The sequence below is a fragment of the Centroberyx gerrardi genome, chromosome 20, assembly GCF_048128805.1.
Source record: "Centroberyx gerrardi isolate f3 chromosome 20, fCenGer3.hap1.cur.20231027, whole genome shotgun sequence".
NCBI lineage: Eukaryota > Metazoa > Chordata > Actinopteri > Beryciformes > Berycidae > Centroberyx > Centroberyx gerrardi.
Window position 1 is genome coordinate 25,788,297 of NC_136016.1, and position 12,514 is coordinate 25,800,810.

At 52.4% G+C, this 12,514-nt stretch overlaps 1 protein-coding gene across 2 annotated transcripts in view; it reads right to left on the reverse strand.

Moving 5' to 3' along the window:
• The window catches only part of noc3l (NOC3-like DNA replication regulator), a 21,345-nt gene extending 9,335 nt beyond the window's left edge, over positions 1 to 12,010 (reverse strand). Inside the window, exons 1-11 of one of the 2 annotated variants that reach the window (XM_078290783.1) lie at positions 11,880 to 12,010; positions 10,627 to 10,831; positions 10,132 to 10,258; positions 9,893 to 10,050; positions 5,896 to 5,964; positions 5,450 to 5,580; positions 5,084 to 5,245; positions 2,734 to 2,827; positions 2,191 to 2,366; positions 1,611 to 1,739; positions 1,237 to 1,368 (exon numbers count right to left, since the gene is read on the reverse strand). In XM_078290783.1, the coding sequence (XP_078146909.1) occupies positions 1,237 to 1,368; positions 1,611 to 1,739; positions 2,191 to 2,366; positions 2,734 to 2,827; positions 5,084 to 5,245; positions 5,450 to 5,580; positions 5,896 to 5,964; positions 9,893 to 10,050; positions 10,132 to 10,258; positions 10,627 to 10,831; positions 11,880 to 11,888 (1,392 nt within the window). In that variant the 5' untranslated portion in view covers positions 11,889 to 12,010. Of the gene's footprint in view, positions 1 to 1,236; positions 1,369 to 1,610; positions 1,740 to 2,190; positions 2,367 to 2,733; positions 2,828 to 5,083; positions 5,246 to 5,449; positions 5,581 to 5,895; positions 5,965 to 9,889; positions 10,051 to 10,131; positions 10,259 to 10,626; positions 10,832 to 11,879 lie in introns of both variants that reach the window. The other variant, XM_078290782.1, reaches the window with a different exon arrangement.
• Positions 12,011 to 12,514: the final 504 nt, after the last annotated feature.

Genomic DNA, 12,514 nt, shown 5'->3' on the forward strand with positions numbered 1-12,514 from the left:
TCGGTTCAGATGCGTCAGTCACTAGCGATCGGTTCAGATACTAGTTCAGATGCGTCAGTCACTAGTGATCGGTTCAGATGCGTCAGTCACTAGTGACTGGTTCAGATACTAGTTCAGATACGTCAGTCTCTAGTGATCGGTTCAGATGCGTCAGTCTCTAGTGATCGGTTCAGATGCGTCAGTCTCTAGTGATCGGTTCAGATGCGTCAGTCACTAGCGATCGGTTCAGATACTAGTTCAGATGCGTCAGTCACTAGTGATCGGTTCAGATGCGTCAGTCACTAGTGATCGGTTCAGATACTAGTTCAGATGCGTCAGTCACTAGTGATCGGTTCAGATACTAGTTCAGATGCGTCAGTCACTAGTGATCGGTTCAGATACGTCAGTCACTAGTGATCGGTTCAGATACGTCAGTCACTAGTGATCGGTTCAGATACGTCAGTCACTAGTGATCGGTTCAGATACGTCAGTCACTAGCGATCGGTTCAGATACGTCAGTCACTAGCGATCGGTTCAGATACTAGTTCAGATGCGTCAGTCACTAGTGATCGGTTCAGATACGTCAGTCACTAGTGATCGGTTCAGATACTAGTTCAGATGCGTCAGTCACTAGTGATCGGTTCAGATACGTCAGTCACTAGTGATCGGTTCAGATACGTCAGTCACTAGCGATCGGTTCAGATGCGTCAGTCACTAGCGATCGGTTCAGATACTAGTTCAGATGCGTCAGTCACTAGTGATCGGTTCAGATGCGTCAGTCACTAGTGACTGGTTCAGATACTAGTTCAGATACGTCAGTCTCTAGTGATCGGTTCAGATGCGTCAGTCTCTAGTGATCGGTTCAGATGCGTCAGTCACTAGTGATCGGTTCAGGGAAAATCAACCCCCCCACAGAAAACGGCTAACGAGGAGGAAATCTCAGCTGAATAAGATGGACTGTCTATATTATATAATATTATGGATTCCTCCATGCTGGATTTTGGAGGTCAAAACAGCCAAACAAGTGTTTCTATTGGCCGGCTGCGCGAATTCACAGGTCAAAGTTACCAAATTTCTCTGTGCGAAGACGAAGTCGATTTGCAACCAAACTGGAAGCGTTTCTTTTTATTCGTCCACTGCGTCGTTTTCAACTGATGTCAACAGGCCATGAAATTTATTTCAGAGTAGGTTCATGCTGATGTGAGCGAGCCTTTACACAGAAACACACCAACCAAATACACACACACACACACACACCTTCCTCTGCATCCTGGAGAGGTTCTTCTTCTTCTCCTTGTAGTTCATGAACTTCTTCTTTGGTGCTGTGTCCTCTGTGTCTTTCTTCACCTCCACCTCCTTTATCCTCAGACTCAGCAGAGTCCTCAGCACCTGTGGGGGGGGGGGGGGCATTAGTGCTGACACTATGATACTTTGGGTGCGTTTGGTTCATTGTCCTGGTAGAGACAGTTAGATCAGGCCTGACATGGTAGCAGTGGCTTTTGATGAGTCTAAAGAGAACTACTGATACTAAAACAGTTTGGGTGCGCTTGGTTAATAAACTTGAGTCTGATGTAGTTGAGGGTCATTACTGGTTACTGGTCAGACAGTTTTGGGTGCGTTTGGTTCGTTACCTCAGGCCTGATGTTGTAACTGAGGCTCTTGACGAGTCCAGAAATGACGCGCACGGCGCCCAGCGAGGCATCGCCTAGTTTGTCCTGCTGGAAGAGTTTCCTGAACGCCTCACAGCACAGCTGAGACACCTGGAACACACAGAGGAACCTGAAGGACCTGAAGAACCTGAGAAACCAGAGGAACCTGGAGAACCTGAGGAACCAGAGGAACCTGAGGAACCAGAGGAACCTGGAGAACCTGAGAAACCAGAGGAACCTGAAGAACCAGAGGAACCTGAGGAACCAGAGGAACCTGAAGAACCAGAGGAACCTGAGGAACCAGAGGAACCTGGAGAACCCGAGGAACCAGCAGAACCTGAAGAACCTAAGGAACCAGAGGAACCTAGAGAACCTGAGGAACCTGAGGAACCTGGAGAACCAGAGGCACATCACTGAGCACACTGCAGAAGACACACTGGTGGTGCGTTCAGATTACAGACTCATCATTATTATCATCATCGTCATTATTATTGCCACACACACACACACACACACACACACACACACACACACACACTCTCTCTCTCTCTCTCTCTCTGACCTTGCGGACCGGGTCGTTCATCAGCGGGACGAGCATGACGATGATGTTGTTGTGGAAGTTGAAGTGAGTTTGAGTGAGCAGCAGCTCCACCAGGCAGCGCACCGCCACTTCAGCCAGACTGAGGTACGAATCAAACGCCACCGCCTGACTCCTCTTCCTCTTCTTCTGCTTCCAGTCTGAGGAATTCACATATTTTCATTCAAATGTAGTTCAAGCTGATTTACAGAGTAATAAAAACATAATAAATAAAGAAAACTCACATTTCAATAGATATCAAGTTAAACCCACAGGAAGATACAAAATGTATATAAAATAGTAATAATAACAACAATGACCAATGAAAATAACAATAATAATTATTTATGTGTAAGCTATGCTAAAAAGAAAAGTCTTAAGTTTAGTCTTAAATTAAGAGGTAGGAGAAGAAGAGTGTGTGTGTGTGTGTGTGTGTGTGTGTCTGTGAGTATGAGTGTATGTGTGTGTGTGTGTGTGTGTGTCTGTGAGTATGAGTGTGTGTGTGTGTGTGTGTGTGTGTGTGTGTACCTCGGACCGTCTGCTCCAGATCCTCCAGGTAGAACTTGTACTGACTGACCAAACCTTCTTCAAACTCTCTGAGCTGCTGCGTCTCCTTCTTCACCTGCAGCAACCAGGAAGAGCGTCAGCAACCAGGAAGAGCATCAGCAACCAGGAAGAGCATCAGCAACCAGGAAGAGCATCAGCAACCAGGAAAAGCATCAGCAACCAGGAAGAGCATCAGCAACCAGGAAGAGCATCAGCAACCAGGAAAAGCATCAGCAACCAGGAAGAGCATCAGCAACCAGGAAGAGTATCAGCAACCAGGAAGAGCATCAGCAACCAGGAAGAGCATCAGCAACCAGGAAGAGCATCAGCAACCAGGAAGAGCATCAGCAACCAGGAAGAGCATCAGCAACCAACCAGGAAGAGCATCAGCAACCAGGAAGAGTATCAGCAACCAGGAAGAGCATCAGCAACCAGGAAGAGCATCAGCAACCAGGAAGTACTGGGACTCCTGGGTGTCATTTATAAAACATTGCGTGCGCACAAAACCGGCCTGAAAAGTGCGTGCTCCATTCTTCACGCAGATTTTCAGTTTACAATTTTTCAGTTTCACTTTAGATGACAAAGTAGTGAAATAAAGCAAAAACACTCCCAAGCCGACTCCACATTAATGTGTAAAGTCCTCTAATAATAATATTCCGTGTCATAAAAACGTTGACAACTGGTCACAAGGTCATAAATACTCATGCGTTATGGTCTCGTGGCGCATTGGAGACGCCGGTGTTAGGTTCACTCTTTCCAAAAACAAAGGGCACGTTCAGGCTGTTCTTGGATCAGATGCAGCAGTCTCATCGTCCTGTGATGTCATGTCGGTGTCTCCCTCGTTTCTAACGCAACACCGTTCCCCCCGTTACCGAGGTGAAACGCGAGGAGAGGAGAGAGAGGTGTAGTACCGCCGGGGTACCGACCCTGTCGTCATACTTTATATCGGACCATTTATTTTTATTTTTATTTTTATAAAGCGTCCGGCTCTGTCGGCCTTACCTGCTGCCGTGACATGTTGTCACTCAACACTCAGGTCGCTGGTGACGCCCGAACTGAAGCCGCCGGGGACTTTTCTCTTTTCCGTCCGGCTCCGGTTCGCCATTTTGTCACAGAGAATAAATGACAGCACATCTACCTGCACATCAGTGTTGATTCAGAACGTTTCATTAACCCTCTGCGGTTCCTGTGAGAGTTCAGTGGAGCTCAGAGGTTCTGGTGCCGATCACGCCGCGGCGCCGCAGCGGAGCGATGCCGCTACAACTGACAGAACTCCAACCGATGGTTATGAAATATATATATATTTATTTTTCAGTTTCATGCAGACGCCGGGGTTTTGTTGATCGAGGCACGAAATTTGATCAAGACCGCCGCCTCGGGTTTATGTATGCAGGAAAACCCTGGAACTACATCACATAAAGCAACTCAACACTGAAACTAAAGCAACTCAACACTGAAACTAAAGCAACTCAACACTGAAACTAAAGCAACGTAACACCAACACTAAAGCAACTCAACACTGAAACTAAAGCAACGCAACATAAACACTAAAGCAACTCAACACTGAAACTAAAGCAACTCAACACTGAAACTAAAGCAATTCAACACTGAAACTAAAGCAACGCAACATAAACACTAAAGCAACTCAACACTGAAACTAAAGCAACTCAACACTGAAACTAAAGCAACTCAACACTGAAACTAAAGCAACGCAACACCAACACTAAAGCAACTCAACACTGAAACTAAAGCAACGTAACACCAACACTAAAGCAACTCAACACTGAAACTAAAGCAACGTAACACCAACACTAAAGCAACTCAACACTGAAACTAAAGCAACTCAACACTGAAACTAAAGCAACTCACTGAAACTAAAGCAACTCACTGAAACTAAAGCAACTCAACACTGAAACTAAAGCAACGTAACACCAACACTAAAGCAACTCAACACTGAAACTAAAGCAACGCAACACCAACACTAAAGCAACTCAACACTGAAAGTAAAGCAATGCAACATCAACACTAAAGCAACTCAACACTGAAACTAAAGCAACTCAACACTGAAAGTAAAGCAACTCAACACTGAAACTAAAGCAACTCAACACTGAAACTAAAGCAACTCAACACTGAAACTAAAGCAACGTAACACCAACACTAAAGCAACTCAACACTGAAACTAAAGCAACTCAACACTGAAACTAAAGCAACTCAACACTGAAACTAAAGCAACGCAGTGAGGATGTGTGTTCTCTGATGCAGCGTCTCATTAAAACAATAAACAGAAGAAGAAGAAGAAGAAGAAGGAGAAGAAGAAGAAGGCCTGCTGTACCTTGGCGCTCCTCTCTGCCGGGGTCAGAGGTCGGATCTTGTAGGATGGGATGATGTCTTTAAAGATCTCCATCAGAGAAACCATCACCAGCTTCCTGACCGTCACCGCCACACTAGGCTCCGCCTCCATCAGCATGCCGCGCAGCTCCTTCAGCCGCTTTATCTGACACACACACACACACACACATATATATATATATATATATATATATACACACTGTATATTTTTGTCTTATTTTAATTGTAAAGCACTTAATAACTTTTTAAATATGTGCTCTATAAATAAGTTCTTCTTCTTCTTATTATGTTTGGAGTCCCGTTCAGTCCGTCTGACCCCGGATCAGCAGTAGAGAGATGTGAGTCTTACGTTGCTGGTGGGGTCGGAGATGACAGCTGACCCCAGAGCAGCGATGCGGAGCTTCTTCTCTGTGAGCGTCTGCGTTCGGAGCTGCTGCCGCTCCTCCGCCGTGAGAGCTGCAGCGCTCTGCAGCGCCTCCTCTGGGGGGGGGGGGGGGGGGGGGGGGGCACACTTTACACTTTATACACCACACTTTACACTTTACACACCACAGTTTACACTTTACACACCACAGTTTACACTTTACACACCACAGTTTACACTTTACACACCACAGTTTACACTTTACACACCACAGTTTACACAAAATGCCAAATGATGGGACACAACCAGCAACAACAAAACCTGTCAACATGAGAACAGAGTGAAGTCTCTCTGATCCTCATCAACATCTATAAACAGATCAGTCTGGTTCATTAGACTTCATGCAAAAGTGTGTGTGTGTGTGTGTGTACCGTTTTCAAACTCCTCCAGCCCAGTGTGAACATCCTCTTCCTCCTCCTCCTCTTCCTCTTTATGGACGACTACAACAGAAAAAAACAGAAAAAAACACATGTAGCCTGCCATCTCAACAACCAATCAACTAGTTAGATTTAACTAGTTTAACAGTGTTGGACTTCATAATTCAGTATAGGTTCCAGTGGATGAAAGTTTTGTCTCGTGTGGGCCGATAAGCTCAGGGGCAGGGGGCTGGAGCTGTGGGGCAGGGGGCAGGGGGCTGGAGCTGTGGGGCAGGGGACTAGAGCTGTGGGGCAGGGGGCAGGGGGCTGGAGCTGTGGGGCAGGGGACTAGAGCTGTGGGGCAGGGGACTAGAGCTGTGGGGCAGGGGACTAGAGCTGTGGGGCAGGGGACTAGAGCTGTGGGGCAGGGGGCTGGAGCTGTGGGGCAGGGGGCAGGGGGCAGGAGCTGTGGGGCAGGGGACTAGAGCTGTGGGGCAGGGGGCAGGGGGCAGGAGCTGTGGGGCAGGGGACTAGAGCTGTGGGGCAGGGGGCAGGGGGCAGGAGCTGTGGGGCAGGGAACTAGAGCTGTGGGGCAGGGGGCAGGGGGCTGGAGCTGTGGGGCAGGGGACTAGAGCTGTGGGGCAGGGGGCAGGGGGCAGGGGACTAGAGCTGTGGGGCAGGGGGCTGGAGCTGTGGGGCAGGGGACTAGAGCTGTGGGGCAGGGGACTAGAGCTGTGGGGCAGGGGACTGGAGCTGTGGGGCAGGGGACTAGAGCTGTGGGGCAGGGGACTGGAGCTGTGGGGCAGGGGACTAGAGCTGTGGGGCAGGGGACTGGGAACTGGAGCTGTGGGGCAGGGGACTGGAGCTGTGGGGCAGGGAACTAGAGCTGTGGGGCAGGGGACTAGAGCTGTGGGGCAGGGGACTGGAGCTGTGGGGCAGGGGACTAGAGCTGTGGGGCAGGGGACTGGAGCTGTGGGGCAGGGGACAAGAGCTGTGGGGCAGGGGGCTGGAGCTGTGGAGCAGGGGGCTGGAGCTGTGGGGCAGGGGACTAGAGCTGTGGGGCAGGGGACTGGAGCTGTGGGGCAGGGGACTGGAGCTGTGGGGCAGGGGACTAGAGCTGTGGGGCAGGGGACTGGAGCTGTGGGGCAGGGGACTGGAGCTGTGGGGCAGGGGACTAGAGCTGTGGGGCAGGGGGCTGGAGCTGTGGGGCAGGGGACTAGAGCTGTGGGGCAGGGGACTGGAGCTGTGGGGCAGGGGACTAGAGCTGTGGGGCAGGGGACTAGAGTTGTGGGGCAGGGGACTAGAGCTGTGGGGCAGGGGGCTAGAGCTGTGGGGCAGGGGACTAGAGCTGTGGGGCAGGGGGCTGGAGCTGTGGGGCAGGGGACTAGAGCTGTGGGGCAGGGGACTAGAGCTGTGGGGCAGGGGACAAGAGCTGTGGGGCAGGGGACTAGAGCTGTGGGGCAGGGGGCTGGAGCTGTGGGGCAGGGGACTAGAGCTGTGGGGCAGGGGGCTGGAGCTGTGGGGCAGGGGACTAGAGCTGTGGGGCAGGGGACTAGAGCTGTGGGGCAGGGGGCTGGAGCTGTGGGGCAGGGGACTAGAGCTGTGGGGCAGGGGACTAGAGCTGTGGGGCAGGGGGCTGGAGCTGTGGGGCAGGGGACTAGAGCTGTGGGGCAGGGGACTAGAGCTGTGGGGCAGGGGGCTGGAGCTGTGGGGCAGGGGGCTGGAGCTGTGGGGCAGGGGACTAGAGCTGTGGGGCAGGGGGCTGGAGCTGTGGGGCAGGGGACTAGAGCTGTGGGGCAGGGGACTAGAGCTGTGGGGCAGGGGGCTGGAGCTGTGGGGCAGGGGACTAGAGCTGTGGGGCAGGGGACTAGAGCTGTGGGGCAGGGAGCTGGAGCTGTGGGGCAGGGGACTAGAGCTGTGGGGCAGGGGGCAGGGGACTAGAGCTGTGGGGCAGGGGGCAGGAGCTGTGGGGCAGGGGACTGGAGCTGTGGGGCAGGGGGCAGGGGACTAGAGCTGTGGGGCAGGGGGCAGGAGCTGTGGGGCAGGGGACAGGAGCTGTGGGGCAGAGGACAGGAGCTGTGGGGCAGGGGGCAGGAGCTGTGGGGCAGGGGACGGGAGCTGTGGGGCAGGGGGCAGGGGACAGGAGCTGTGGGGCAGGGGACTAGAGCTGTGGGGCAGGGGGCAGGAGCTGTGGGGCAGGGGGCAGGAGCTGTGGGGCAGGGGGCAGGAGCTGTGGGGCAGGGGACTTGAGCTGTGGGGCAGGGGACTGGAGCTGTGGGGCAGGGGACTAGAGCTGTGGGGCAGGGGACTGGAGCTGTGGGGCAGGGGACTAGAGCTGTGGGGCAGGGGACTAGAGCTGTGGGGCAGGGGGCTGGGGACTGGAGCTGTGGGGCAGGGGACTAGAGCTGTGGGGCAGGGGGCTGGAGCTGTGGGGCAGGGGACTAGAGCTGTGGGGCAGGGGACTAGAGCTGTGGGGCAGGGGGCTGGGGACTAGAGCTGTGGGGCAGGGGACTAGAGCTGTGGGGCAGGGGGCTGGGGACTAGAGCTGTGGGGCAGGGGACTAGAGCTGTGGGGCAGGGGGCTGGAGCTGTGGGGCAGGGGGCTGGGGACTAGAGCTGTGGGGCTGGGGACTAGAGCTGTGGGGCAGGGGACTAGAGCTGTGGGGCAGGGGGCTGGGGACTAGAGCTGTGGGGCAGGGGACTAGAGCTGTGGGGCAGGGGGCTGGAGCTGTGGGGCAGGGGGCTGGGGACTAGAGCTGTGGGGCTGGGGACTAGAGCTGTGGGGCAGGGGACTAGAGCTGTGGGGCAGGGGGCTGGAGCTGTGGGGCAGGGGGCTGGAGCTGTGGGGCAGGGGACTAGAGCTGTGGGGCAGGGGACTAGAGCTGTGGGGCAGGGGGCTGGGGACTAGAGCTGTGGGGCAGGGGACTAGAGCTGTGGGGCAGGGGGCTGGGGACTAGAGCTGTGGGGCAGGGGACTAGAGCTGTGGGGCAGGGGACTGGAGCTGTGGGGCAGGGGGCAGGGGACTAGAGCTGTGGGGCAGGGGACTAGAGCTGTGGGGCAGGGGGCTGGGGACTGGAGCTGTGGGGCAGGGGACTAGAGCTGTGGGGCAGGGGACTAGAGCTGTGGGGCAGGGGACTAGAGCTGTGGGGCAGGGGACTAGAGCTGTGGGGCAGGGGGCTGGGGACTAGAGCTGTGGGGCAGGGGACTAGAGCTGTGGGGCAGGGGACTAGAGCTGTGGGGCAGGGGACTGGGGACTAGAGCTGTGGGGCAGGGGACTAGAGCTGTGGGGCAGGGGACTAGAGCTGTGGGGCAGGGGACTAGAGCTGTGGGGCAGGGGGCAGGGGACTAGAGCTGTGGGGCAGGGGACTAGAGCTGTGGGGCAGGGGACTAGAGCTGTGGGGCAGGGGACTAGAGCTGTGGGGCAGGGGACTAGAGCTGTGGGGCAGGGGACTAGAGCTGTGGGGCAGGAGAGTAGAGCTGTGGGGCAGGGGGCTGGAGCTGTGGGGCAGGTTTGGTGCATTTTTAGTAAGAAAGAAAGAATAATAATAATACATAGAAATACAAGCTGGACGGCAGCAGAGCTGGTCAGCCCCTAATCAATCAAAGTGTATTTATATGCAAACCAATACAAACGGGTCAGTAAATTAACTTGATTTTGCAAAAAGCAAAATAAAATCATTTTAACCCTCAAATCACTGAGACTCTGATCACTGAGCAGCAGCTGGTTGGTGCTTCTGTTAGTAACAAAACTATTTTCATTTCAGTAATTTAGTTTTTAGGCGGACCTTATGGGTCCAAGAGGCAAAACTGTTGATCAGATACATATCTGTACCCACTTTCAAATTATTGGACAAAATACTGGAAAATAATGACATGAATTCCAGCAATTACAATAGAGTTCCCTGCTTCTCACTGGACCCCTAACAGCTGTGTGTGTGTGTGAGTGTGTGTGTGTGTGTGAGTGTGTGTGTGTGTGTGTGTGAGTGTGTGTGAGTGTGTGTGTGTCCCACCCGCTCGCTCCATGCTCTGTGGGATGACTCCTGTCTTGTCTTTGATTGGCAGCAGGTGGATCACTTCCTTCTCCTCCGTCTTCAGCTGCTTCCTGGGAAGTTTCTCGTAGCTCTGCACCACCTCCGCCCGCCGCTTCCGCCCGCCGCCGCGCTCCGGGCCGCTAAACAAACACACCTCCGTCACCACGCCGCCCACACTGAGGGACGCCTGCTCTGTGTGTGTGTGTGTGTGTGCACATTACCATGACGACAGGTCTCTGGTGAGGAAGGAGGCTTTGTGAGCCATGGCGGTGATCTGCTGCAGGTCGTCCTCCTCCAGCATGTCTGTGGGCAGAGTCTCCACAAAGTCTTCCTCATCCTCCTCTTCCTCTGTCACACACACACACACACACACACACACACACACAGGAAATCTGTCAGTACCTCGGACTCGAGAACTGAGGACTTGAGACTTGACTGACATGACCTCGGTGACTAAGACTTGGACTCGGGACTCGACTCGGACGTGACCTTAGTGACCCGGACTCGATCATCAAGGACTTGGGACTCGACTCGGACTCGAGGTTCGGTGACTCGACCACAAAGCGTCCAGCAGATTTGTGTGTGTGTGAAAGATTTTTTGCTTCTATTGATCACATCGTATCCTGGTCGTATTGATCCTGAACCTCCGATCACGTATCGAATCGGATCAGGAGATAAACAGATGGTCTCATCTCTTAACCCCGCCCCCCTCTCACCCGGTCTCTTCTTGTATCTCTCCAGTGGGCGGGGCTTCCTCAGCGTGGCGTCCTTCACCGCCTGCCGCAGCTTCTTCTGCTCCTTCCTCTGCTTCTTGTCGGCGTTCTGCTGTTTGAACTGACGGTTCTTCAGCTTGTTGTCCAGCTTCACACTGCTGGTCTTCAACAGCCGCCGGAACGACGGCTTCCTCTTCTTCGACCGAGGCTGAGAGAGAGAGAGAGAGAGAGAGAGAGAGAGAGAGAGACAGATGGTTTGATGGTTAGTTGTCAGGCAGAACAGAAAACCTGGAAAAAAAAAATCTACATTCAGGAAAGTCCTGGATCAGACAGACAGTAGATGCAGGTAAGGGTCAAAGGTCAATCATGCTTAAGTCAGCCTGATGTTTTCCACATAGAGCCGGCGGGCGATAATTCAGTATTCTGGTTTCTGGTCTTTCAGTGAATCATATGGTGATGAATCATGATCTGGTGATTTGGGGAAATCACGACACACAATCCTGCTGTCTGATCTGACGAGAACAAGCAGATTTTATTTAGAAACACTTATTTCAGTTTTGTTTGACATCACACCTAACATCTCCATTCACTTCAATGGGATGAACATCATGTCAGAAACAAGACTCCTATCAGTGTTTTCTGCTGGAAGCTGATTGGCTGACTGAAGCCTGGAGGAAAGACAGAGGCAGGTCTGCAGAACACAGCAGGGGCTCAGACTGTAAACTGACTTCAGTTCATCAGAAGCTGCAGATGCTGGACTGCAGCAGCAGATCTAACTGCTGATATTTTAAATTTAAATCACCACAGTCCGGCAGACCATACAGTGGCCGATTTGACCAGAAGAGCCAAGCGGTTCAGAAAAGCTCAAACACCGAGTCCAGCCCGGTGTTCAGGTCTGACTGTCGGCAGGAAAACTGTAAAATCTCAGGTTTCTCTATGGAATCTGGCGGAACCTTTTTTCTGCCGTCCAGGAGACAGCGCGAGGAACAGCAGCTGATATGAGACAGACAGGATGGAGGAGTAGTAGTAGTAGTAGCAGTACTTGTAGTAGTAGAAGTAGTAGTAGCAGTAGTAGTAGTAGTAGTAGTAGTAGTAGTAGTAGTAGTTGTAGTAGTAGTAGTAGTAGTAGTAGTAGTAGCAGTACTTGTAGTAGTAGCAGTAGTAGTTGTAGTAGTATCAGTAGTTTGTTTAAAACTAAAGCGCTGTTAGTGAAGTGAGCAGAGCAGCGCGCGGCGTCTCTCTCTCTCTCTACTCACCGGAGCCATGGCGACAGAAAGTCCCGCTGTTCAGATCTGAAGGAATCAGAAGATCCACAGACTTTGTGTCTGTGCCTGTCCGTGTTGTGGTCGGTGGGTCTGCCGCACCGTGTTGACGCCACACGTGTTTCCTCCGCTGACCCGGAACTACATCCGCCTCCGCTGTGGAGGTTTGAAAACAGCGACGCCTGCAGGAGGGGCGCGAGCGAGAGGAGATGAGATGAGATGAGATGAGATGAGATGAACTAGCTGACATGATGTGACAGTATGAGATGAGATGGAATTTAATGAGATGACATATGTAATGAGATGAAATGAGATGACATAATGAGATGACATAATGAGATGACATAATGAGATGACATAATGAGATGACATAATGAGATGACATAATGAATGTTTGTCCCCGTCAGCAGCCTCCCTCTCATGCTGCTGATGTCATCACAGAGCCGCGGCAGAATTTAAAATTATTTTCGAAACCATCCAATCATTTTCAAAAACTTTCAAGATCTTATTTTATTTTTCAACAACTTTGAACTTTTAAAGACCTGTTCTGATCTAAAAACGGCTTCTTCTGACTAAAATTCCCATCTGCTGAACGAGATATTATGAGACATTTCTGTCAGTGAGATATT